This window comes from Scomber japonicus, chromosome 3 (assembly GCF_027409825.1).
Source record: "Scomber japonicus isolate fScoJap1 chromosome 3, fScoJap1.pri, whole genome shotgun sequence".
Taxonomy (NCBI): domain Eukaryota; kingdom Metazoa; phylum Chordata; class Actinopteri; order Scombriformes; family Scombridae; genus Scomber; species Scomber japonicus.
Genome location: NC_070580.1, coordinates 16017151 through 16041368, shown reverse-complemented (window position 1 = coordinate 16041368; position 24218 = coordinate 16017151). Strand labels below are relative to the sequence as shown.

At 37.9% G+C, this 24218-nt stretch overlaps 1 protein-coding gene across 2 annotated transcripts; it reads left to right on the top strand.

Moving 5' to 3' along the window:
* The first annotated feature begins 11739 nt into the window (after positions 1-11739).
* Positions 11740-19207, top strand: prelp (proline/arginine-rich end leucine-rich repeat protein). Of its 2 annotated transcripts, none has more exons than XM_053316152.1 (7): positions 11740-11821; positions 16272-16704; positions 16795-16980; positions 17102-17259; positions 17355-17551; positions 18882-18957; positions 19081-19207. In XM_053316152.1, exons 2-7 carry the CDS (start codon positions 16276-16278, stop codon positions 19169-19171), a joined length of 1137 nt encoding a protein of 378 aa, XP_053172127.1. In that variant the 5' UTR covers positions 11740-11821; positions 16272-16275; the 3' UTR covers positions 19172-19207. The 2 variants fall into 2 exon arrangements, with proteins under 2 accessions (XP_053172127.1, XP_053172128.1); XM_053316153.1 differs by lacking the exon at positions 11740-11821 and adding an exon at positions 12146-12182.
* The last annotated feature ends 5011 nt before the right edge of the window (positions 19208-24218 follow it).

Genomic DNA, 24218 nt, shown 5'->3' with positions numbered 1-24218 from the left:
ACCAAATAGATGTTGGGATATTTCAGTTTGAACCAAAATGGTGGACCGCTTGACAGACCAATGTCCTGTAGAGTCATCCCACTAGCTAAAAATGTAGTTTACAGAATGGAAAATAAACCAGTAGGGTAGTACTATAACATAAATGTAACAGCTACATATAGGTACACATATATGTACAGAAGACTGAATCCACATATGTACAGTACTGTATAAACAACTGAGTATGTGATATGTACAGCATAAAAAGAAAAGCATGTTAAATATAGATAACAAGAAGCAAACTACTGTAGGCAAACGAACCTGTAGCAGCAGTGTTAGTGGAGATCTCAGTACTGCACTGTTTGACTTCCATTTGTGTATCCCTTTCTCAAGCCTGTGTTGTATCATGATGTCATTTCACAGTTTATTCAGTTAGAGGAAGCATCCAAGTAACTGATGAGAATAGAACAGGGTGGAGAACATACAGATACTAACAATTGCCTGTAAGATGTACTTATACCTGCTGGAGCAACCTCAGGTGGACAAGAGTCTGCTCACCAATGTTGACTACAAATATGAATAATAATACGTCTACATTTCACCTCAAAGCCACAAATCAAGGGAGTAAGTAGGTAGAGTCATTGTGGTCCTGCTTACTCATATGGTAAAGACTATACTCATAACATTGGGTTGCTTTTCTCATAATGACAATATGTCCTAATAATAATGATACCATTTTCCGATCATAAAACTCTGAGACGGTTTCCTCATAATTACACTATGCAAAGTAACGATAGATTTAATTTGAGGGAAATGTGACTATGTTTTTCAGCAGTGCATGCAAAGTAAGTCCAGATAATATTATCTGTCTTATGGTTTTCAGTAAAAGTGTAAAGTGTGAAAAAAACTCCAAAATATGATGGGTTTCTTTAACATCACAAATGTATACCTTATAGAATATCCCTTTTCATGAACTGATAATTTTGTTTACATATCAAACTGGCCATTTGATGAAATCACTAAATGTAGTAAATTTATAAATCTGTTTGTAAGTGTAAAATGATGCATTTTCAACTGTAAAGACTTTTTCTGTAGGTAAAGGCACAATACACAATACTGATACAAACACTCAGCTACTTAACTACTCATTGTTTGTGTTTCTGTCTTCCATGTACTATGACTAAAGCACAGCCATATTTTCCAGGTGACACCATGTCTTATAAATGCACTGTGTGTGTAACGGTTGGATCAGGCTGTCTGGACCAACTTCACTAACACAGAGTTCCTTTGAGGAACAAGTATTAACCATAAATGTCTGTGTGAGCGCTTGTTCCAGTGATGACCGGTCTGCTGTCTACCGAGTATGTATTAAGTCACGATGGAAAGGAGACTATCTGAAGGAAAAAATGTCTTTGGCTCTATGTTGCTACTGAGAAGCGTATAAGCACAAAACAAGCAGTGCATCTGCTATAATAACCTAGATTGCTTTCTTGCCAAAAGCAAAATGACAGGATCGATTTTATTTTCAGATTCATCTGTTAAATGTGAAGTGTTTAGCTTAGCTTAGCACAAAGACTGGGAACAGGGGGAAACAGCTAGCCAGGCCCTGTCCAGCTGTCAAATAGCCCAACACATAAGTGTCCATGAAACCACAACTTGTCCTTTCTACACTGCAATTTTTACACAGATCAACCACACAAGATATATGTGTTAATAAGGAAGCTTTAGAGGTGATTTTATTTAGCTTTTTGGCTAGTTCATTGCAGTCTTTATGCTGAACTAAACTAATAGTCTCCTGGCTCCAGTTTCATATTTAAGAGACAAATGTAAGCTCGTAATGATTTTCTTATCTAACTCTGAGCAAGAAAGCAAATAAGTATATGTCTTTAAATGTTTAACTATTTCTTAAATCATGACCTTTAAAGACGGATGTATTTAAGCTGATACTCATCTTCAGCTACCCTACCTGTCTTGATATCACTATCTAAACACTATCTTTCATACACGTGGAAATGACTCAACACTTCACCACAAATTAGCATTTTCTCTATTTTCATCTGTTATACTGCACTCTGTGAATCAGCTGTTGCGCACTTAAACCAGCACCTCTCCTGCATTCCTCATTTTCAGAGCCATGAAGTACGGTGATATAATACAGATTTATTAGCAATGAGGGGAAACACAATTCAAATGCAGCATATAGTCTGTTTTTAATGAACACACAGCAGTGTCTCCCAATCAATTGAGAAGACACAGATGTAGGTTTTATGCTGCAGGAGGTACCATAGAACCAGATGGCACATTTGAACATATGATGCTTCCTGGCACATCACAGTGAAATAAACCTTTGACTTAAGGTGCTTTAAAACATAAATGTGAAGACACTGAGGTGGTGCTTGTCATTAATAACAGATAGCTAATGTCAATTTTTCCATCACTACTTCCAGACTCACTGATTTTCTTAGCTAGGAAGATGTAAATGATGAGGCTAAAAATGCTAAATAGACATGGAAAAATAAATAATAGTGCTTAAATTGCAGCTCCAAGTGGTATTGTTTGCTAAAACAAAGTCTTGCTTTTCTGTTTTCAATCCCTGAGTGATAATGATGACGAAAAATTACAGTAATCATGTTAGTTTAGAAATTATACCTCATAAAGAGTCATAGTTACGGGGATAATCTCTGTAGCCACTTAAAAACAGAATAATTCTCTGACTGGTGGAGTCATTAAAGCTCTGGCTGTTCCTCCCTCTGAACTGAACTCTGCCTTGGAAACCACCAGTCAAAACAATCTTCTATGAAGCTCCCTGTGGTGTGATAACAGGAACATAGAGCTGCAGTACTCAGGACCCTCACATATAACATCCCTCTGTCTACAGACACAGACACTCTCTACGGCAGGTTAGACAAGAAGTGATCCAAATTCCAACAACTATTTTGTATAGATATCTTTGAAAATGAATTTGAATTGCTAAATAAAAATGATGATGTGGGTAGTGATTCAGAACCAGGGTAGGAGAGACTAAATTACTTTGTCAGTTTTCTTAAAGCTGCAACAATCATTAGTGTAGCGATAATGTGAAAGGTGTTATCATTCTGATTGATTGACTGATTCTACAGTTTCATTCAGTTTCAGAGCGTCTTTCAACCAACTGAACAACTTAACAGTTATGGTTCAGCTCAGGAGCATTTATCAGCCAAAGAGCCAGATAGTTCTTTCAGGAGTTAAATACAGATTTAAGTGACTAGCACTGAACTTTGTTAGAATTACTTAATTATTTTAATGTTGCAAAGATTAGGCCTGGTATTAGTTATGGGGCCACATATGACCAAACTTAACATAAATTGTACATAAGTTAATTCCAACTGAAATGTTGGCTTTAACTCAAAGGAAGGTGGGTGTCATCAAAGATGTAGGTAAGGTAATTGCCTTAGCAGATGGTTTTCCTGACATTTAACATGCCTTCTCAACAGAAAAATATTGTTGGAGCTTGAATACTGTTCCTTTGTGACAATAAATTAGCCATCTGCTTGCTGAATGTTGGCAGTCCTGTCTCAGTAATTCAAATTATTGGCACTATGGATAGATTTTGGGATTTTAGGTTACTGATGGTCCAGCTGACTCTAACATGGGAATAAGCTATAGAGAGGTTTAGACCTCTGAGCTGTCTGGAGAATCTGTTGCTGGGTGGAGAAATCATCTTTAAATCCATCGCAGATTTGTATGGTACTTGTGGTTTTGGCAAGATGACTGCGGAAGCTGTTAGTTTCATTTACAGGCCGGTTTACAAGTAAGACTGAGACCTCCAGCCCTCTCATTAGACACACACACACACAGATGCTGAGTCTTCTGTCTTATATTCCATTAGACGGTAAGTCTGAAGGGAGATTCTCCTGTTTTACAGAGTCATCAAGATGCAGTGCAGTAAAAACTCTTCATTGCAAAATAAGTGCAGTAAAAACTCTTCATTGCAAAAGAAGTGCAGTAAAAACTCTTCATTGCAAAAAAAGTGCCACTCATGTTTCTTGACTTATTATAAATTTTGAACACAATTTCAGAAATAGAGATGACTACAAGCTTAAAGCAATGCCCATTTGAATTGCTTATGTACTAGGATCCAACAGCGACTTTACGTTTTGTACCGAGTGAAGGTGTTTGGGGTTGAACAGAGGGTAACAAATGTTTTTTATCATGCAGTGATGAGTGCATATTACATCATGGAATCTCAGCTTTGTTTGGTAACATATCAGTCAAAATCACAAATAAACAGACAGTTCCACACAGCAATGAAAGTGATGGTGGTGAGAGAGCATCACTCCCTCCTAATGCTCTTTGAGAAGACTATAATTAAACAGGCTGGGAAAATTATTGCTGACCCCTCCCATGTCCTGTATTCCGAATACGAACTGGAAACAGGAAAAGATGCCTGAATAAGCACAAAAACGCATACATCCCTCCATCAGTGAAACTCATAAACTCCGGACATGAGAAGGGCGTGAAATGAGAGGTTGTGTTTGCACATATTTGAACGCTTCATGTCCATTACTGCACTATAATTGTATGTATTTTTTATGTGGCAGCCTTTATGTACAAGACAAATTTCCCTGGGAAAATTAAAGTAATCTTGAATCTTGAATAACCCTCAGAAATACGTCGGAGAACACGTAATCATATGTAATCTCAATCATCTGTTCATGAAACTTGTAGTTTTAGTCAAGAAAATTTGAATTTAACACATTTCTGGTACAAATACCAGATGTAGCCCTCACTCTTTACATCTATTTTCCTACAATAAGTGTGATATCTCACATTGGAGAGATTTAGCCGATGTTTTCCCACAGCTACTGCACCACTCCTGCACCATTTGAGCATGTCTCAAGGCAGCTGATAATGCAGTTAAACTCAGAGTAGAGTGAGTAGTTGTAACACTATGTGTTTTACCCACATGATTAAGTTGCTGACTAAACATTAATGGAGGTGTGGGGTGGTGTGGGTGTCTGCATCACAGCAATTTATGATGAGAGATGTTGAGTTGAGGGTCCAGACTGAAAGCAGTATGTGTGAACGACATTGCGTGTGAGAGGAGGGTCCGACTACTTATGGAATTCGTATCAGACATTCCATATTGAATAATGCCGAAGAGCCTCATATGGAAAACACATGTGGGATACCCAACACACTATGGACACACGCACACACACACACACACACACACACACACACACACACTGTTATACTACACAACTACCACACATCATACTATGACAAGCATTTGGGCATCGTTTGCATCAGTGGGGTATGCTTTCTTCTTATGTATATCTTTTTTATCTTTATCTTCTGTTTAAATATCTGTCAGTCCTTTCTCCAAGTCAGTGTGCACTGTAAAACTAAAGCGATATAAAACTATTATATATAACGTATATAAAAAATATGCAGTACTTTAATGCTTTTTCTGCAGATCAAAGAAAACCTGAGTCCAGGTATTTTTATTTAATTCACTCCAACCACAGAAGTGATGTAGATACTTAGATATTTACCTAATATATCATTTAATCAAAACAAGCTGTTACCCCTACTTATGTGTGATGACAGAAGACTGCATCATGATTTAAAGTTAAGCACTGCATACTGTACAACTGTGAGCGTTGTCAATTTCTTGTTCACAGAGAATTTCCCAGCAAAAACAGCTGTTATTAATCACAATCACTAATTAGATTCAGATATAATAATCAGAATAATGTGGTGAGGACGCAGTAAGAAAAATACTGAACAAGATGCCTTAACCATGTTTTGTAGTTGTCACAAGTCTCCCATTTTTACTTAAAAGCCATGAAAGACCCATAGATTCCCATCCGTGGAATCAGACCAACATTTCACACACAATGCAAACACAGGGTTTTTTCTATCAACCGTTGATATATGATTGCAGTCAGCTGTGGATAAAACCTGGCCACACCCTCCTATTTTACACAAAGAGAAAAGCTTTTGTAGCTTTTGTCATCTTGGAAGAATGTTACCGTTTAAGACATAATGACTGAGTAATGTATGAGAAAACTTTAGAAGAAACACAGATTGTATGTAAACAGTGTGTGAGCTTAAGCCTGTCTGAGCTGGATATTGTTTGATTTAAGGCATTATGGATCTGCTTTGATTTGAAGATACCTACATGTCAAGGTGGCTTCTTTCTACAGACTTTCTAGCTTTCTTTGTTGAGAAAACACTTCTCTGCTCAGTAGCACGGGTGCTATGATTTCATGGATGATGTAATGCTACTAAGCTGCCTTTGGGATCCACAGTCACTGATGGTGTTCTGTTTGTGTTGTAATCTTTTGTTGCTGTGATGACTCTGCAGAAAAGATACAATTTAAAGGTGCAGTGTGTATAAATTAAATATATTAATCATAAGTATGTTTTAATTATTTTATAATAACATGAAAATAAGAATTGTTGTTTTCTTTTATTTGCCATAGAATGAGCCCCTTAGGATAGGACAGGATAGGGAACAGATCCTCTCCCATGTAGGCCGCCATGTTGCACTGCCATGTGTCTACAGTAACCCAGAATGAACAAACCAAACACTGGCTCCTGAGAGGGCGTTTTTTGAGCTTTGTGTTTACCATAGGCTCTCCTACATGTTTGGAAGACCCCCCATCCCTACCCTGCTTCTGATTGGGCTGCCCCTGATATTTTTACCCTAACCATCTCACTTCTTACTATTAAACAAAGTCAATGAGTACTAGCCAATCAGAGGCAGAATATGGTGTGTCTTTGCACAATGTGGTTGGAAGAAAAATAAAATAATGCACTTGGAAGGTGAGGAGTAGGGGAAGCGTATTCAGTTTGTTGCAATTTGCAACCTCATGACTAGATGCAACTAAATCATATTGATCCTTTAAATGTATTAGAAGTGATGTTTTATAACTCAGTGGTATTTATTTGATTGACAGAAACTAATTTGACCAGTTTTATCATCACAGAAATATTTTCCCTTTGTCTTCATAGATAAACAAAGGACAGTCCAACGAACAGTCTCACTGAATCAACGGCTACTGTGGTGGCATAATCGCTGTCTTATACTTAGACAGGTTGTGGATGGTGTAGCTAACAGCAAAAGCTTGAAACCTGAGCACAAACTCTAAATGCTTCATCTGTGTTAAATAAATCAAGTTCGAGTTTGTTTTCTCTTTTCATCTAAACATTCACAAAATGATTGTCATATTCCTGCATAGCTTTAATTGAAAACAAAGTTTGTTCATGACTAATGTAATAATAATAATTTTGTTTGTGTACTGATAAAGTTATTTGTAAGAAAATATATTTGAATTGTATGACATTTCTCAAGGGCAAACACAATGACAATACTGTAAACTATGCCAAAAGCCTGCTAACATTTTCCATGGTGGGCGCCCAAAGCCAGAGAGTTTGGCTTGGCCTAGTGGGTGCAGCCTGCAGAACTTACATGTACGGGAATGTATACACAGTGCTTACAGGATGTTGTATCATCGATCATGTTGCTGCAGATTACAATATAACAGATTTAAAAATTGCAAAATTAGCATTCCTCTGGCCATATTTCCTCAAAAAACATTTATGGCTGAAGCTCAAGCACGTCTCCTTTAAACCAAACAGCACAATCACCCAAATCACAGAACAGGCCGTTCTTGGAAAACTCTCAGGTTATTATACACAGCGAGTAATTTTGGACCAGAGCCTGAGCCTGCCTCGCTTTCTCCATCTGTTTGAAAAAAGCTACTGTAGTAGGTAGGTAGACTTCTGCTTAAAGATTTCCTGCAGTAAAACAGGTTCAGGCCCCTATAAATATCACTCTTCTGGAATCAACAGGATCAATTCAGCCTCAGAAAGTCAGAGCTCTAACACTCAACCCACCCCTGTTCAAACTTTGTGTGTATCCAAGCGCTGCCGGACTAACAGTTACATTCCACATGCCATGTGACTCTGTTTTCCCATGTGAAACCAAACCACACAGTTATCTTCAAATGTTACTGTAGCTACGTAAGCTTGAATAAAAAAGCAAAAGCACAATTAATAACACATTTATTCTTGGGATGACAACTGACATGGTGTATTCATGTCTAAATGGACAGAAACATGAATATAATATGAGATGGTGGGCATGAAACAGGAGGCTCACCACACCATATATTGTACTAGACCTTTTCATTTGACAGAAATGGTGTGTTTTCTATGAAACATGAACTACATGTTTAGGCTTTTTCTCCTGTCTCCTTTCACCTAACACTGTACATATACTGTAGCTCTGGCTCTTAGGATCCCACTGACCCGTTCCACTATTCATCCATACACTGAATAGTATTTTACTTGCTATCCATTGGTTGTGACTTTTAAAGGATCAAGGTAATAATAATAAACTTTATTCATATAGCAATTTTCTTAATAATGTTAGTGCTTTAGAAAAAGAAAAAGTAAATAAGGATAAAGCTTGTGACTTTCCATATATATATATGTATATATATATATATTTATTTATTTATTTTGTCAACAAATCTCATGTGGAGCAGGGTAGGTGGACCCACATGCAGGAGACTGCAGGCAGAGCAAGGCTGAAGAATAATGTCTTCATCAAATAAGCTAGCTGATGAGCACAAAACAGAATACAGAAGAATACTGAAGAAACAGAAAAGAAGATCCAATAAAACTGAACTGGGGCCTAATGAGGCTTGATGCAGGGCAGGTGTGGAGCACAGGAACATAGAAGGTAAACAGAACAAACAGAAAACCAAAAGTCCAAAACATAATATAACCATGTACAAACTGTCCCAGACCGCACATGAACACAACTAAAATAAGTGCACAAATCAAAACGAGCACACACAGCAAAATATACTTCAACATGAATGACTCAGTCTGTTAAGCAGAGAGGTTTACATATTTAGGCTGCATGAAAAAACATAAATGGAACTAAAGGATAACTGCACCTTTGAATAACATAGTGTTTCAGTTCATTTTAGCACTTACAGTAGTTCAAGCAAACAGTCAACGTAGAAAGCAACCATTTCTCAAGTAGTCCTTAAATATAATCTGCAGCCTCCCTTATCTGTCCTTCTTCCCACTCAGCCCAGTCCTAAAGAAAAGCCTGTGGGCAGCTGGTGGACTAATGGAGGGACAGACTGAGACAGAACCATAACACAGCCAAACAAACAATGAATCAGTCCTTTATACAAGTATTCTGTGTTTATCCAAAGCTGATATAACATATTCCTCTGTGCCGTAGACCTCCATTATTGTCCAGAAACATTGAAAAACATGTCGATAAGCTGCATCTCTGCTCTACTGTATGTGACATGATAGCCGTTTGCCACAAAGATTACAGTTAAGGCAGTTTGTTCTGCTAGGCAGGATGGTGGAGTAAATTACTAATATTAAGTCAACTAATACTTTATTAAAAGAATCAAAACAGCCATTTTTGGGTTTCACACACTAATATTATCCAGTACTTTGAAAGGAGGCACTGATGGCACTTTACCTTTTTACTGTTATTATGTTGTGTGTGACCTATTTGTTTGTTTTGTGTGGATGAAGCCAAAATGAACTGAATCTACCTTCGTACAAATAAAGTTACCTTAGACACCCATAATTCTGTCCATGAGGTTGATTGGCTTCTTGATTTGGTGTGTTTTGCCTGCATTAAATGTTGTTTATTGGCATTACAATGTACGTCATGAGAAAATAATTTAGAAATTAAATCTGAACATATGAAACTTTTAAATTGAACAAACTGGAGATTAGAGCCAGGGTAATTCTTTGAATGAGGTGGTCAACCTCAAATTGTTAGCATTGTGCTGCTGTTTGGCACACTGCTGACACTAAATGTGAAAAGCTTGGACTGTGGCTGCAGTGCTGTCTCTTAAGACGTGGCTGACTAATAAATGATGCCAATAACAGTATTTATTGCGGGCAAAACACAGCAAATCAAGAACCCTATAAACCTCCTGGACAAGGTAATGTGTGACTGCATGGGTCATATTGAAACACCAATAATTACAATTAAGTATTAGTAGGACTTAATATTAGTAATTTACTCCACTATTAATAGGTCATATTAAGTTCTAATAATACTTTTTAAAAGAATGAAACTGGTAATTGTCTGTGTTTCGGAACCAATAATATGACCCATGCAGGCACGCATTGCCTTGTCCATGAGGTTGATTGGGTTCTTGATTTGCTGTGTTTTGCCCGCAATAAATGCTGTTATTGGCCTCATTTATTGGTCAGTCATCTCTTTGGAGACAGCACTGCAGCCACAGTCCAGGCTTTTCACATTTAGTGTCAGCAGAGTGCCAAACAGCAGCACGATGCTAACAATTTGAGGTTGACCACCTCATTCAAAGAATTAACTTTGCTTTAATCTTCAGTTTATTTAATTTAAACTTTGCCTGCGTTCTGAGTGAGGTTCCTAATTCATTTCTCATTATGTTATGTTGTAGGCGTAATACATAAAAAATATTAAACCAGATCATGACACATCACTGTTAATGAGCGACTGTTTCCAATGATGTCATCCCTGCTAACGGCACAAAATAAATAAAAAAAACATTTTCAGATGCGGTTGCTGTCGTTGATCAGAGGAGCTGAGTCATTTAATATCATTTCCACAGCATCTCTTAAATAGCGGCAGAGAAGATGAAAAAGAAAAAGCTACTACCCAAAAGAGTGACGTATTTGTTACATGTATCCACCTCTCTCTCTCTCTCTCTCTCTCTCTCTCTCTCTCTCTCTCTCTCTCTCAGCTTTTCTCTCCCTTTGTCCTGTTTGTTGACGTTTCCTCCCTTTCCTCCCTTTCCTCCCTTTCCTCCCTGTCTGTCCCGGAAGTTTGGCCCAGCTGAGCTCAGTATCCCAAAACCTGATGACTGAGTGAAGAGGAGGCATAGGTGCAAACGGGAGAAATGGTGAAAAGAAAGAAAACGAGGGAAAAGTGAGGCACACATGTGTATGTACACATGTGTTTGAAACTGTTCCCCACATATGTTCTCCTCATTATTCTTAGGCTGCTGCTCACTCTGCAGGAATGCAGGGCAGTGAACACATGTCCACCTCCTAACCCCCAGTGACATATAAGGACACACACACACACACACACACACACACACACACACACACACACACACTTCCTGGAAGACGTACCAAAGCACCCAATGCCTCAGCTAGAGCTCGGTAATCAGACTGTTTGAGTTTACTGATGCTGGAGAGAAAAAATCCTCCTGGAGATCTAACTGACACAGAAAGATGCCATGGAGCCAGTGGAGAGATGCTGCTAATGAAAAGCACATGGCAGGATCTGTGTGTAGCCATCTAAACAATAGCGGGGTGGGTGGGAGACAGAGGAGAGATGCAATTACAGCTGTGCTTTCCTTAACAGAGATCTAGTGTTCACAGTATTTTTCACACACTTCTGATATAGAAACACAAGCTAATCTTGTTTCTTTTTATTTATTTCACTCTTATGCTATGCTGCCACAGAACAAAATGATAACAAACCGTGACACAGTTCAGACACATGAAAGAGTCAGCGGTCTTCCAAAAGGAATTAAGATTAAATCTTACTGGCCGTGTGCCAAGCAGAAGGGGGGAATAAAGAACCACTGTGACCTTGAGAGGGGAAAAAAGCCAGGGAACAACCCCAACAAGCATGCTTGTCCACCAGGGGAGAGAGAGAGAAAGAGGGAGGAGAGTTGAGGGTTAGGGACGGAGAGAAACAGAGGAAGATAGAGAGAGGGAGGGGTAGGAAAAGAATTAGAAAGGCAGAGAAAAGAAAAGACACAAAACTTGTGACTTGACAAAAGAGGGCAGGTACCAGAAGCAGGTAAGAAATTTTATTTGTTGTTTCTAGGGGGACTGTTTTAGATGGGACATGATCATCTAAATAAGAAAGAAGGCAAAAGTGCGTTTGTGTTTGAAATGGAGAGCAGAATTCGTTCTGTATGTTTGTTTTAATTGACTAAGAGGGAATCCTGGCACAGGTACAGCAGAGCCATGCTGTTGTGTTTCTATAGAAACGTTGCGACACACAAAGTGGTACTCTGTCCTCCAGGGAGCTATCCTGTACTTTGACTCCTCTATTTTCTCTGCTGCTGCACACTCACCTTGACTTCAGCCTTTTTCACCAGGAGAGTGAAGAGGGCTGCTGCTGCACAAAAGTTTGAGGAGAGTGAAGCTTTTGTGTTGTGACTCACTTTGGCTTTTTCTTTTTGCAGCTCATCAAATGGACCATCACAGTTTTCAGGATAGTGAACAATTAGGAATTTTTGTCATCATAAATTTTACTTACCTTGCAGTGAATTTCTAGCCAACCCATTAAATCAAGGATCATATTATTGGATGGGTGTTAACCAAAGACTGAAAAAAAGAAGAAAAAAAAGAAAACTGAAAATGATATTATGAAACTGTGAAAAAAAATCTTAGGTATGCACCACAGCATCTGATTCACCACAACCTTTAAAAACAGACTGTGGTGAATCATTGTATTATAACAGGGTTAGCTTTTTTTAAAAACCCTCTTTGCAGTGTGCAGTGATTGATTTTTGTTGAGTTGGATGATGATGAGGACAAAGAAGCAGTGATGACAGTGAGACTGACTGACAGATGTGACTGATGTGCAGGATCCTGATGGTGTACAGTTTTGTTTGTCTCACTTTAGGTTATAATCATTTTATTTTATTTTATTAGTGTTTTTTTGTCTGCATTCCTTCTGACTCCATCACTCCACATCCAGATGGAGTTAACACGGATGTAAAGTCAACTTTTGCACAGTTACTGCAGAACAGCCACACCCACATGAGAAAATGTTCTGGCAATAATGTAACATCAGTGCAGACTGGTGAGGAGGGTTTCAGGAAGGGGGCAGATACTTCTGTAACTGTTGATCTAATGTAGAACTGAAACTTTTGTAATTGAGTAGAATCAGTCACAAATATTTTCAGACATCTGAGTCATATGTCTGAGCTCTGTTGTGCAGTCTGGATTGAACAAAGATGCTAATAACGCCTTTGAATCCCATAGAGGACTTGCACCTAGTGCTGCTCAGCAAGTACTTAAGTTTAAAGACACCTACACTTGTTTTACTTGTCATATTCAAAATGACCACAATTACACTGTGACTGATAATGATTGATAATAAATTAATCATTGAAAGTCATTAGTTATGACTAGTCAAAGTTTCTCTGCTCATATCAGGAATCCATCTCTCAGCTAGTCAAACCTGAAATGTTTGTGATGCAGTAACATGAATTCAAGCCAATGATAAAATGATCATAGAGTTATCTGTGACACACTGCTGGGAGTGTGGTTCTCATGTTGACTTTCTTGGCAAAGTTACAAATAAACTATTGAATAAGCCATTTCTGACTGTGGGTCAGTCAATAATTATTCACCAACAGCTGCTCATGACAGCAGCAAGGAAGGAGGGAGAGCTGGTTCTGGTTTTGAACAAGGGGCCAGGAGGCTCTGGATGGCTGACAGGGAAAAGGATGGGCAGTGCCAGGGAACACCGTCAGAGAAAAGTTCCGATTTATTTTTCCAGGCAGGACACATTCTGGCTGGAAGATTCATTCCTGCCTCGTGATTCATATGTGATGTTTATCAAATAGGTGGATTTAATGACCAAAGCATAGTAAAAATAATAGTGTGTTTGTGCTGAAATATGATGTATTTTGGTGGTGATTATTTACAGCAGGCTTATGCTGATGAGACATAATGCACAGTGCACATCACCATTCAAGGATTTTGAGATACAATCATCATATGTTTCCCTCCAATCTAAAAAGTAAATGAATCTTCAAAGCAGTGTAAATGTTTGCAATGGTGAAAAACATCTGTATTTGTAGCTTTGGTGTATGCATTTGTATACGTCTGCCTCTCTGAGGGCTTCGAGGTCATTACATTGGACACACATGGACAAACACAAGAACTTTTTAGGCTGCACAAGTTTAAACATAGATCAATTACACGCCTCAAATCTCTTTCAATTTGCTCTCTTGGGTATGTCGTGGATAGATTTGTATACCATCAATATGCAAAAATACTGTAATGCAACCAAACCCCTACTTTCACATTACTCTGAAAAGAGTTTCATGTTAATAGCACGAACTCACTCATGATAAAAGGTTAAATACCACTAAAGTACATGTTAACTCTTAACATGTTAACACTATATAAACATGGGTTGTAATGTACCAGTGCTTACAATATGTTTAAACAACACTTCAGATACAAATTGATTTCATCAGAGTCTAATTTGATTTAGTCCAGTTCCCATTGTGTCTCTCCTGGGTAAAAGAGCCTTAACCTTCCAGACCTCCAGTCTTCCCCTCCTCAACTCTCCCTCTGGCCCTGTGCAGACAATGGAGCCTTTATACCTCTCCTCTCTCTCTCATAAGTACTAATTTCCTGTATCAGAATGTGCCCCTTTTGAATTTAATCACTCTAAACAAATCACTTTGCCTTTCTCAAACTTGTGGACTACATGATACTGCAAATGTCTACCTTCCATTAGTTTAAACTGGGATAACAAATCAATTTACGTCACTTTGACATTATCACATGTCTCATTCCTACTGAATTTATCAATTGGTTTACAGCAGTAGTTGACATTTTTTATTACTTATTCGCAGTAATGGAACCTCTTAGGGATACTGGAAATCTTATACAGACACAGACTTCTCTCTTAATGTTCTCATTCTTTTCAGCCCTATGGGACAGTGAAGTCATGAGTAGCAACATTTCCACTTATGTAACAGCAGCAGCAGACTGCAATATTTGATTATAAAAGTGATGTTGAAAATCAAAGAGCAGTAAAGTGAAAGCTTGTTGGACGTGTTTGTTTCATGATCAACATCCAAAACAAACCTGTCTGTCTGTTTCATTCACCTGTCTCTATCTCAGTGAGACCATCTGGAGCAACACAGGTTGAACAAATCGAAGATCAAAAGGCAAACACAAACAGTTGGTTGCTGAGGTTTGCGAATTCTCAGAGATAACCGTCTTGTTCTGAACTGAGCTTCTGAATATCTGATAATAACTGAAGCAGAGCTTGTGCACACTTGAGCGTCAGCACTTGCCAAGAAGGGAGAGAGAGACAAACACAAAGAGGTCCAAATGCATTCCAGTTATTAAATCTATTACATCAATTATCTTTATGGGAAAGATCAGCTGACCATACTGGCTAACCAACAGAACCAAAATGACAGGTGATGTGTTGAGGGGCAGCTTCTTTCTCTCAATCAATCAATCAGTCAATCAATCAATCAATCAATCAATCAATCAATCAATCAATCAATCAATCAATCAATCAATCAATCAATCAATCAATCAATCAAACCTTTTTATATAACCTTTCAAAAATATAAAAGGCCCTTTAATGTACTTTACAAGCTGATGACAAAGCTGATGAAAAATGGATTTAGAGTAATGCACACTGAAATAATTAACCAAAAATAAAAAAGTTAACTGAAGAAGACAACAATAAAAGATGAGGAGTAAAGATAATAACAAAGGATAAAGATACAAAAATAAAATATTATACAATGAATATAATAACAATAAATTATCTAAATATACTACAGAAATAAATAAATTGTAAAACAGAATAAAATAAGTATGAATAGTAAACCCATAAAATTATAAAATGATACATAAAAGCCAGACTGAATAGAGAGGTTTTTAGTTTATGTTAAAAAATATCTATATTTTCGATCCTCCGAAGTCTGTTCCTGCAACTCAGAATGTAAACAGCTAAAAGTAGCATCACCAAAAGTTTTTGTTGTGCTTTGTGGACCAGCTAAAAAAGAAGAAGCTGAGGATCTGGTGTGCATAAACCAAAAGCATTTCTGAGAGGTCGTATGTTGCAAGACTGTGCACTAGTGCATGGAAAGAATTTGCAAATCTAGTTAATTTAAAAACAATGCTAAAACTAACAGGTGACCAGTGTAAAGACTTTCAGTGTGTGCTCTCCTTTTGGTCTTTGTCAGCACTTGTGCAGCTGGCAGAATTTAGAATTTTTCAGCAGACCAGAAAGGAAAGCATTATGGTAGTCCAGCCTGCTTGTTGTTAACAAGTCTAGTGTCTCTGGCCTCACTTTAAATGATAAAATGCTGTTTTGTAAAATCCTGCACATGAGCTTTAAAATTAAAATCTGAATCAAAAATCCCTTTAGATTTCTTGTTTCTTGGGTTGGGTCGAATCCTAATGTTGTCCTTGTGGGTTGAGTCCTATGTGATGCTGTAGAAAGTAAAAATCTGATTTATGCTCTATTTTAGGACCATGAAGGCCGGCGTGGTACTCTTCTCTGCATTGGCTCTGTTTCTCCTGATGGGGGCAGTGTTCACCCAGAGACCTCGGCCAAAGAAACCCACCAGACGTCCAACCACCCCCAGGAAGCCTGCCCCCAAGCCTGCTGTACCAGCAGTGCCAGAGCCCCAGGAGCCCACAGACTTCCCCCCGCCTATCCTGGGCCCACCTTCTATCTTTCCCGACTGTCCCAGAGAGTGTTCATGCTCCCCAAGCTATCCAAACTCTCTAAACTGTGAGAACCGGAACATCCGTGTGATCCCTATCATCCCACCCAGAACCCATTACTTGTACCTGCAGAACAACTATATCTCGGAGGTGACAGCAGAATCGTTTGTCAACGCCAGTGACGTCCGCTGGATCAACCTGGCAAACAACCGCCTCCATCGAATAGACAAAGAGGTCAGAGAGTTTCCTCCATTTTTATTTATTAATTAAAAATCCCATGAAACCATCTAAACCATTGGTTTTCTGTATCTTTCTCTTGTGCAGGTGTTTCAGAAGGTCCCTAGTCTGTTGTACCTCTATGCACAGCATAACCATCTGAAAGAGGTTCCTTCAGGCCTTCCAGCAAGCCTGGAACAGCTTCGCCTCAGTAGGAATCGCATTTCAAAGATCCCTGCTGGTGCCTTCAGCAAGATGGGGAATCTGACTCTGCTTGACCTGTACCACAACCAGGTGAACCTCTCTACTTAGATGTAGCATCTTACTACACTCTGTTATGAACAGCATCAAACATATTTTAAGCATTTCATTTCTGAACTAAACATGAATATGTTCCTGGTGTCTTCCCTCTCAGCTGAGTGACAACGACCTGGGAAAGAACATATTTAAGGACTTGAACGGCCTGATGCAGCTCAATCTGGCTCACAATGTTCTGAAAAAGATGCCTGCTGGGATACCAAGTGGCCTCATACAGCTTTTCCTGGACAGGAACCGTATTGATGACATCCCAAGGCAAGTACACAGTGTACATGCGTCAGCATGCATTATTAGATGTTGGCTGGATGTGAAATTTCACAGCTGTCCTTTCTGTATATCATTCTTTTCAGAGACTACTTCCAAGGCTTCTCTCACCTGGCGTTCGTGAGGCTGAACTACAACCAGCTGAGTGATAAAGGAGTTCCCAAAAATGTGTTCAACATAACCACCCTGCTGGACCTGCAACTCTCCCACAATCAGCTTGCCTCTGTTCCTCGCTTCAATGGACACCTGGAGCACCTGCACCTCAACCACAACAGCATCGAGAGTAAGACTTTTCATATGGACTTTTTTGTAAAGGCCCTGAATGTATACACAAGTTTTCTTGTTTTTTTCAAATATTTTTACTTATTTTTTAACATATGTCATTGTGCATTCACTTTGACTTTGACTGTTCTTAATCACAGAAGACACATACTAACCCACCCCCCACCCCCACCCCCAAAGAACATCATGATATTCTACATGACACAGGATTGAAACACAAAATGTTTACAAGACATAACCACAGAAAGGGTCAAAACAAAGCAAATTAGAACTACCCCACCTTAAGACAGTGATCTGGTCAATAAAACAACCAGATAAATAACATTTTCAACTTGATTGGATATACACTTTTAAGACTAAACAGATCCAGGGTGAGGACGGGCACAAGAGCAGTCACAGTAGACTATGTACACTAGTTTGAAAGCTATAATTCCTGTATTTTAGCATACACAGGAGTTTTCAATTATTGGCTACTTAGACATCTGCATTAAGTTCATGTTGGGTGGAGCTATACTGGGAATTTCACCAAACAACATTTACCAATACTTCTGTGCAGGACATTTTAACATCACAGTAGGGAAAGCACAGGTGTAAATAATAAAATCAATGACAGTAGAACTCCACTGACAATAGACATGTAATCAGCCAATCGCTATGTGGGATATACCAAGATCTGATTAAGAACAGACTCCCTGAACTGAGTATCTCACTACACTACACAAAAATGTTTTTATGTCTGAAGTTGTTTTTTATGAGTCACTTGACCTACTTTCTCATAAACCTCATTATCTAAGTTTCTTTATGTGGCCTAATCTATCTCAAGCAAATATTTGTGTGCATATGTTTTTTATATAAATAAGTACAAGGTCATGTCAGGGCTGTTTGTCAGCATTTTGAAGTTCTTCTGCCCCCTAGTGGCCATAACATTGAATCGCTGTGCTTGAAAATCAAATTGCTGTTTGTTGAACATTATTTTTACCACAAACAAGCATTTCAGTGTAACACAATTAATTCATGATTATCATAAGCTGATACACTGTTTTTTATCTACAGATTGTAGTCAAAAATAGACAAGTAAAATAAATGGCACAACATTTGACACATAGAGACATAATTTATTGCATTATCTCATTTGTTTGCTTAACTGACTCATATCTTTTTTATATCTGTCCTTAGTTTTAGAGCTTTGGAGTCAATTAATTACAAATGTTAAGTTGTAAATGAGTGAAATGATCACACTCAATTAGCAGATTGTTTTTATTCTTGCTTGTTTGAAGGGAAATAACATTTGAGGACTGGATGTTTCACTTTGTGATTGTGATTCCCGACAGGCATCAATGGCACCCTGCTCTGCCCGTACAGCCTGCAGGCTGTTGAGAGTGATAACAGCGTGGTGCCTAGATTAAGGTATGTCACGTTATGTCACATCTTAGTGCTCAACAATACAAACTGGTACAGTAGCACCCTTTGGCAGGAAGTAAACAGGAAGAAAATAATAGTGTCAGGAACTAATGGGTTCTGTTGCTTCAGGTACCTGCGTTTGGATGGAAATCACCTGAGCCCTCCTATCCCGCTGGATGTCATCATGTGCTTCAGACACCTTCACTCTATTGTCATTTAGGAAATTAAAGGCCCAGGGGCATGCATGCACACGCATACACACACAAACACACACACACACACACACACACACATAAAAACACATGCATGCACACACACACACACACACAGTCACATACTGAGGAATTGTTTTAGTGAAAAACTCCAAATACATCCATAAAGCTTTGACGGTTCAAGCTTCTCATCTTTGAGGATAAGTTGCCAAAAATTGGATATGACATTTGGGCTTAAGTTTTGGTAGGAGTTGCAATTCATCAGTCTTTTTTTTGTTTGTTTTTTCTTTTTGTTTATGAATATACAATGTAAAAAATTGAATGAGAAAATCCTGAAAATACAGGTACATTGACAGACGTGCTACAGATGCGGAGGGTAGTTATGTTCATAAGCAGATGTGACCAGAGTAGAGCTGCAACCACGTAGAACAGACAGACCTGCAGTTGAAGAACCAGTTTAAACATAACTACCATGTAGTTGAAACTGTCCGAAATGTGCCTGTGATTTTCAAGGTACTCCATGTAAAAATCTCATTTTATCCTTTTTATTCGTATTCTTCTGTATATTATTCTTCTGTATAAAGAATCTTTGTACAAATAATGAAAAAATAAAAGTTTTTTCTTTGGTCATTGGAAGAATTCATTTGCGAAAACCTCCATTTTAAGTTTTCATGAGTTATGTTGATTTTTTTTGTTCATTTCAGTTTTAGTTTACAGTAATTTCTTTGGTAACTGCTCCAACCTACAGTATTACTTATTGTTACTCAGTACTTGTTTACAGTATTCAGCGTTACTCAGTATTTCACAGTATTAAGTTTTAACTCAATATTGAGTGTAACTTGGTGTTTCATATAGTATTAAGTGAAACTCAGTATTGGGTGTTACACAATATTCAGTGTAACTTGGTGTTTCATATAGTATAAAGTTAAACTCAGTATTAGGTGTTACACAGTATTCAGTGTTCCTCATTATTTCATAGTACTAGTAATATTTTCCGGTGTTCATTGTAACTCAGTAGTCCTTGTTTCACAGTATTCAGTGTTCCTCAATGTCAGTTTTAGTGTTCAAGAGCTCTGTCACAATCTGATTGTTATGCAAATAATACTACAAAGTAGAGGCAGCCATGTTGCTGTCTTTCTTTTTCTGATCCTCCAACCATGTAAAAAGGTGAATGTCCTCTTCGCACACCAAACACATACTGGTGCAGCTGTCTTGAAAAGTAGGTTTGTGAAATGGATGACTAGTATATCATAGAATATACATCCTATTCACCTGTGCGAGGGGTACATGGACGTTTCTCTGCATTTTCATCACCTGTGGGTCCTTCAGCTTTAATCAAAGTTTAACACAGGTGTCCACACACCTTTTAACAGTCGTGAGAAAGTCAGATTAAAGTCATACAGGATTATGCTGTAATACGGAGTGTAATCATAGAAAAATAAATTGAAGCTAGATAGAGATCAGAAGAAGATAGATAGATAGATAGATTATTCAGCAAAACACAAAACAAGGGATTTACTTTGTTCTGAACCATTGTGGCAGTCTGAATGAAGTCAATATACAGGGTGTCCATAAAGTCTCTTTACAATTTAACATATTTATTACGAAAGCAAATGAATAGACAAATCTGTGGAAATTGAATCATTTAATACACCTCTATATGGGCACCATTAGTTGCACGAAGCACATCAAGACAGTACTCGATTTCTTGCCATGATGGCTGTAGCATAGCCTCATCAATGGCATCAGTGATCTTTTGCTTCAGGTTTTTGATGTCCCGTATCTTTGCTCGATACGCAATGCAATGTGATTAAAAACTTTGATAACTGAGTACATAGAACAAAAATGATTAACATATCTCATCAATTGCTTTTGTAATGAATTTCTTTAATTGTAAAGAGACACCCTGTAGATCCATGTAAGGTAGTGAGGGACATTCTGTTGACAGTGCAGACAAAGTCCTGTTTGCAAGTGATGGAGGGGACTTTTCCCTGACCACTATGGCACCCCTTTTTCACTATGTTACATGAATAAATTTTCACTTTCCTCTACTTTTCATGCCCCGAAGAAGATAACATTATGGGCTCTTTAGTTTCATCCAAATTATCCATCTTTAATGACGACTTTGAACCAAAGTGACATCATGTTTTCTGTTGTAAGGGCATTTACATTTTAGGTATGATGACAGTCCATTCATTTATTTAAGGAATGGTGTCCATTGTTTTTTGCAATTCATTTCAAAAAACATCATCATCTTCATTTAATCATGTTTTAAGTTTAATTTCATGTTGAATTTTATCACAACCGTTGCTAGTATATGTGAGTGGGTACTATCACAACTTATTGTATGTCACATTTTGTTAACACTGACCTGTAATTTGTGTTTAAAACAGTCACAGATTGATCCATGCAGCCCTCTATCTTAACAATGACTGCAAATGAACATGAAGAGCATAGAAGCATTTTCTGTTAGTTCCAGATGTCAAAAGCTGTTTTACAGTGATGATCATGAAAGATTAAATTAAAAAGTTAGACAACATAAGGGACGGTTATTTTAATTAAGAGAAGCAAATACAAGGAGTAGCAAAAATGCAAAACATCCTTAGAATGCATTTCAGCAGCTCTGCAATGAAATAAAGTTTCATTTTGAGGCAACTGCTACTGATAATGTCTGAAAATGCTTTTTTGCAGATGTGAAAGTAGCTTTCTGTTGCCCTGAAAACACACATAGGTCTGATATATGCCAAAAAGGAAAGTGTCAACATGATAAATTACAAAATATGTAAGAAACACAAAAAACTACAAAGCATCACAAGAAGACCATTTTCAATGATGACAAAAAATAATCAACTTTTGTCAGTATCAAAAAACATTATTGCTTAACCCAGTGGTTCACAACCTGGGGGTAAGAGCAACCTAAGGGGTCATATGATAACTGAAGATGATGACCAAGACAAGATTTTTTTTTTTTAAAGTTTGTGCTACACACATTTTTATATTTTGTGATGCATTTGAGCCACAGGCTTCTAAAAGCCAATCAAATCTAACCTGTTGAGTTGAAGCTCAACATGCCACCTGTAATCTATTATTTGTTTCAGAAATTGTTCATTTAAGTTAAACAAAAACAAGAAGCAGAAAAAGATTCTACTGTCACATCTGACACAATGGTCAAAATGTTTAAATCATTGCCATATGCAACCTGTGACAAAGAGTCACAAAGATGGAACTCCAAGCAGGGTTGTGAAACACTGGCTTAACCAAACTGGCATTTATTGCAGGGTTTTTGTGGGGTTTTTGTACTGTACTGGGAGGTGGTCTGTTATTTTTGAGGAAACAAATGTGCACAAATGACAGGAACTTAATCTAAATAGAAGGTAAAATTGCTTGTATTAAGGTAGTACACTGTATTATTTGAACACAAATCTTAGGCTAGTAGCAGCAGCACAGAATCAGACACTTGGATCATTAGTGGATCATAAGTTTTTCTGTGTTTGTAACATTTTGTGATGACCTTTATCATTTAGAAACAGCACTTGACTGTCAGCTATTTTTATGTCAGACACTGACATGTACTCATTCCCTGTCAAATCAGCTAAGGTTGTTGCAGCACCTTCTACATACGTACTAATTACCCCACATACCATTTTGGTCCTTTGAAAAAATATTACTGAAATATTGTATTTGAAGAAAAAAAATTGATATCATATGGGTGCAAAAAGATTAATTTATAATACCATTGATATTACTCTCATTTAGGATTTTTTTACTTTTTCCAAATCTAGGGCCTTATAGAAAATCAATAGGCATACAGTACACAGTTTTAATGGTTAAGTCATACTCTGAACATGTTTGTCTTCCTTCCTACAAAGTTTGGTGAAACTGGGAATAATACTTTCAAGATATTACTGCCAACACTCCCCACATAAGGCGTCTTTGTGTGTAAAAATTAAACATTTTGTGGGTAAAAAAACAAAAACATTGCAATTGAACATAAATATATCTTTACAGGCCTTAGTTTTGAGACCCTAACATTATATATACAAACACTGAATAAAATCTGAGATGATATTTCCTGGATTCTGTCGGATTTGACACAGAATTACCTACTTTGTTGAGGGAATTTTGGCACTTCCTCATTTACTAGAGATGCTAGTACTAGACTTAACATAGTTAAATGAACACAGGTTATTCCCGTTTCATCTGGACTTCCTTGTTCATGTTTCATTCCACTCTGAGTGATTTTTCAGCAGTCATGGTAACCTGACGACGCAGGCACAAGCAGGTGAGCAGGTCCGGTAAGTGTTTCTGATCAGGACTCGTCACTGCCAGTGAGACTGTTGCCCAAGGATAGCACTTACTGTAAGGGAATCTCTCACACTGTTGCACTGACGGATGTGTCATTTAGAGTATATAGTTAAACCATTATACAGCACTTGAGAGTCAGACATCTATATGGGAAAACAAAAACAAACTGATAATGCTGAAAAACATCTTTCACCCTCTAACCATACACCCACACCTATCATCTAATTCATGTGTGATGTAATGTGCATTTGAACAAGAAGCACATAGCATATTTGGGCTGCAGAGGAATGACGACACTCTAATGAATGACTCATCAAATAATTACTCAGATTGCACATTAGTGACAGCGAAGATGTGTCTCTACAACGACCTCAGGGAGGCGGAAATCCTCAGTGGTTTCCCTTTCATCTGATGAGGTGTGGAAACATCAGCCGGAAGTTCTTTTAATTGCAACACATTTCCTTCTCCTAAACCAATTAGTGTGTGTACATGTACAGGTGTAGGTACATGTGTGTATATGGGTCTGTGCACGCTGGAAAACACCTGCTGAAGTCCCCTTGACTCCACTATAAAAGGAGACAGCATGCAGACACAGGGACACAGCTCTCCTGGGACTCTTCATCCAAGTAAAGCAAACATAGGTGAGTTATCAAACATAGGTGACTCTGGTCCAGGTCATGGTTGTGGGTGACAATTCAGACAGAAAAGTCTTCTGGGATGAGAGAACTATGACATTTTTATGTAACATAA

Excerpts from the sequence above, each read along its gene's own strand:
- prelp (XM_053316152.1), top strand. The coding sequence starts at position 16,276 with ATGAAGGCCGGCGTGGTACTCTTCTCTGCATTGGCTCTGTTTCTCCTG. Across the intron at positions 16,981-17,101 it reads TTGACCTGTACCACAACCAG|CTGAGTGACAACGACCTGGG; the intron begins GTGAACCTCTCT and ends CTTCCCTCTCAG. Across the intron at positions 17,552-18,881 it reads CAACCACAACAGCATCGAGA|GCATCAATGGCACCCTGCTC; the intron begins GTAAGACTTTTC and ends GATTCCCGACAG.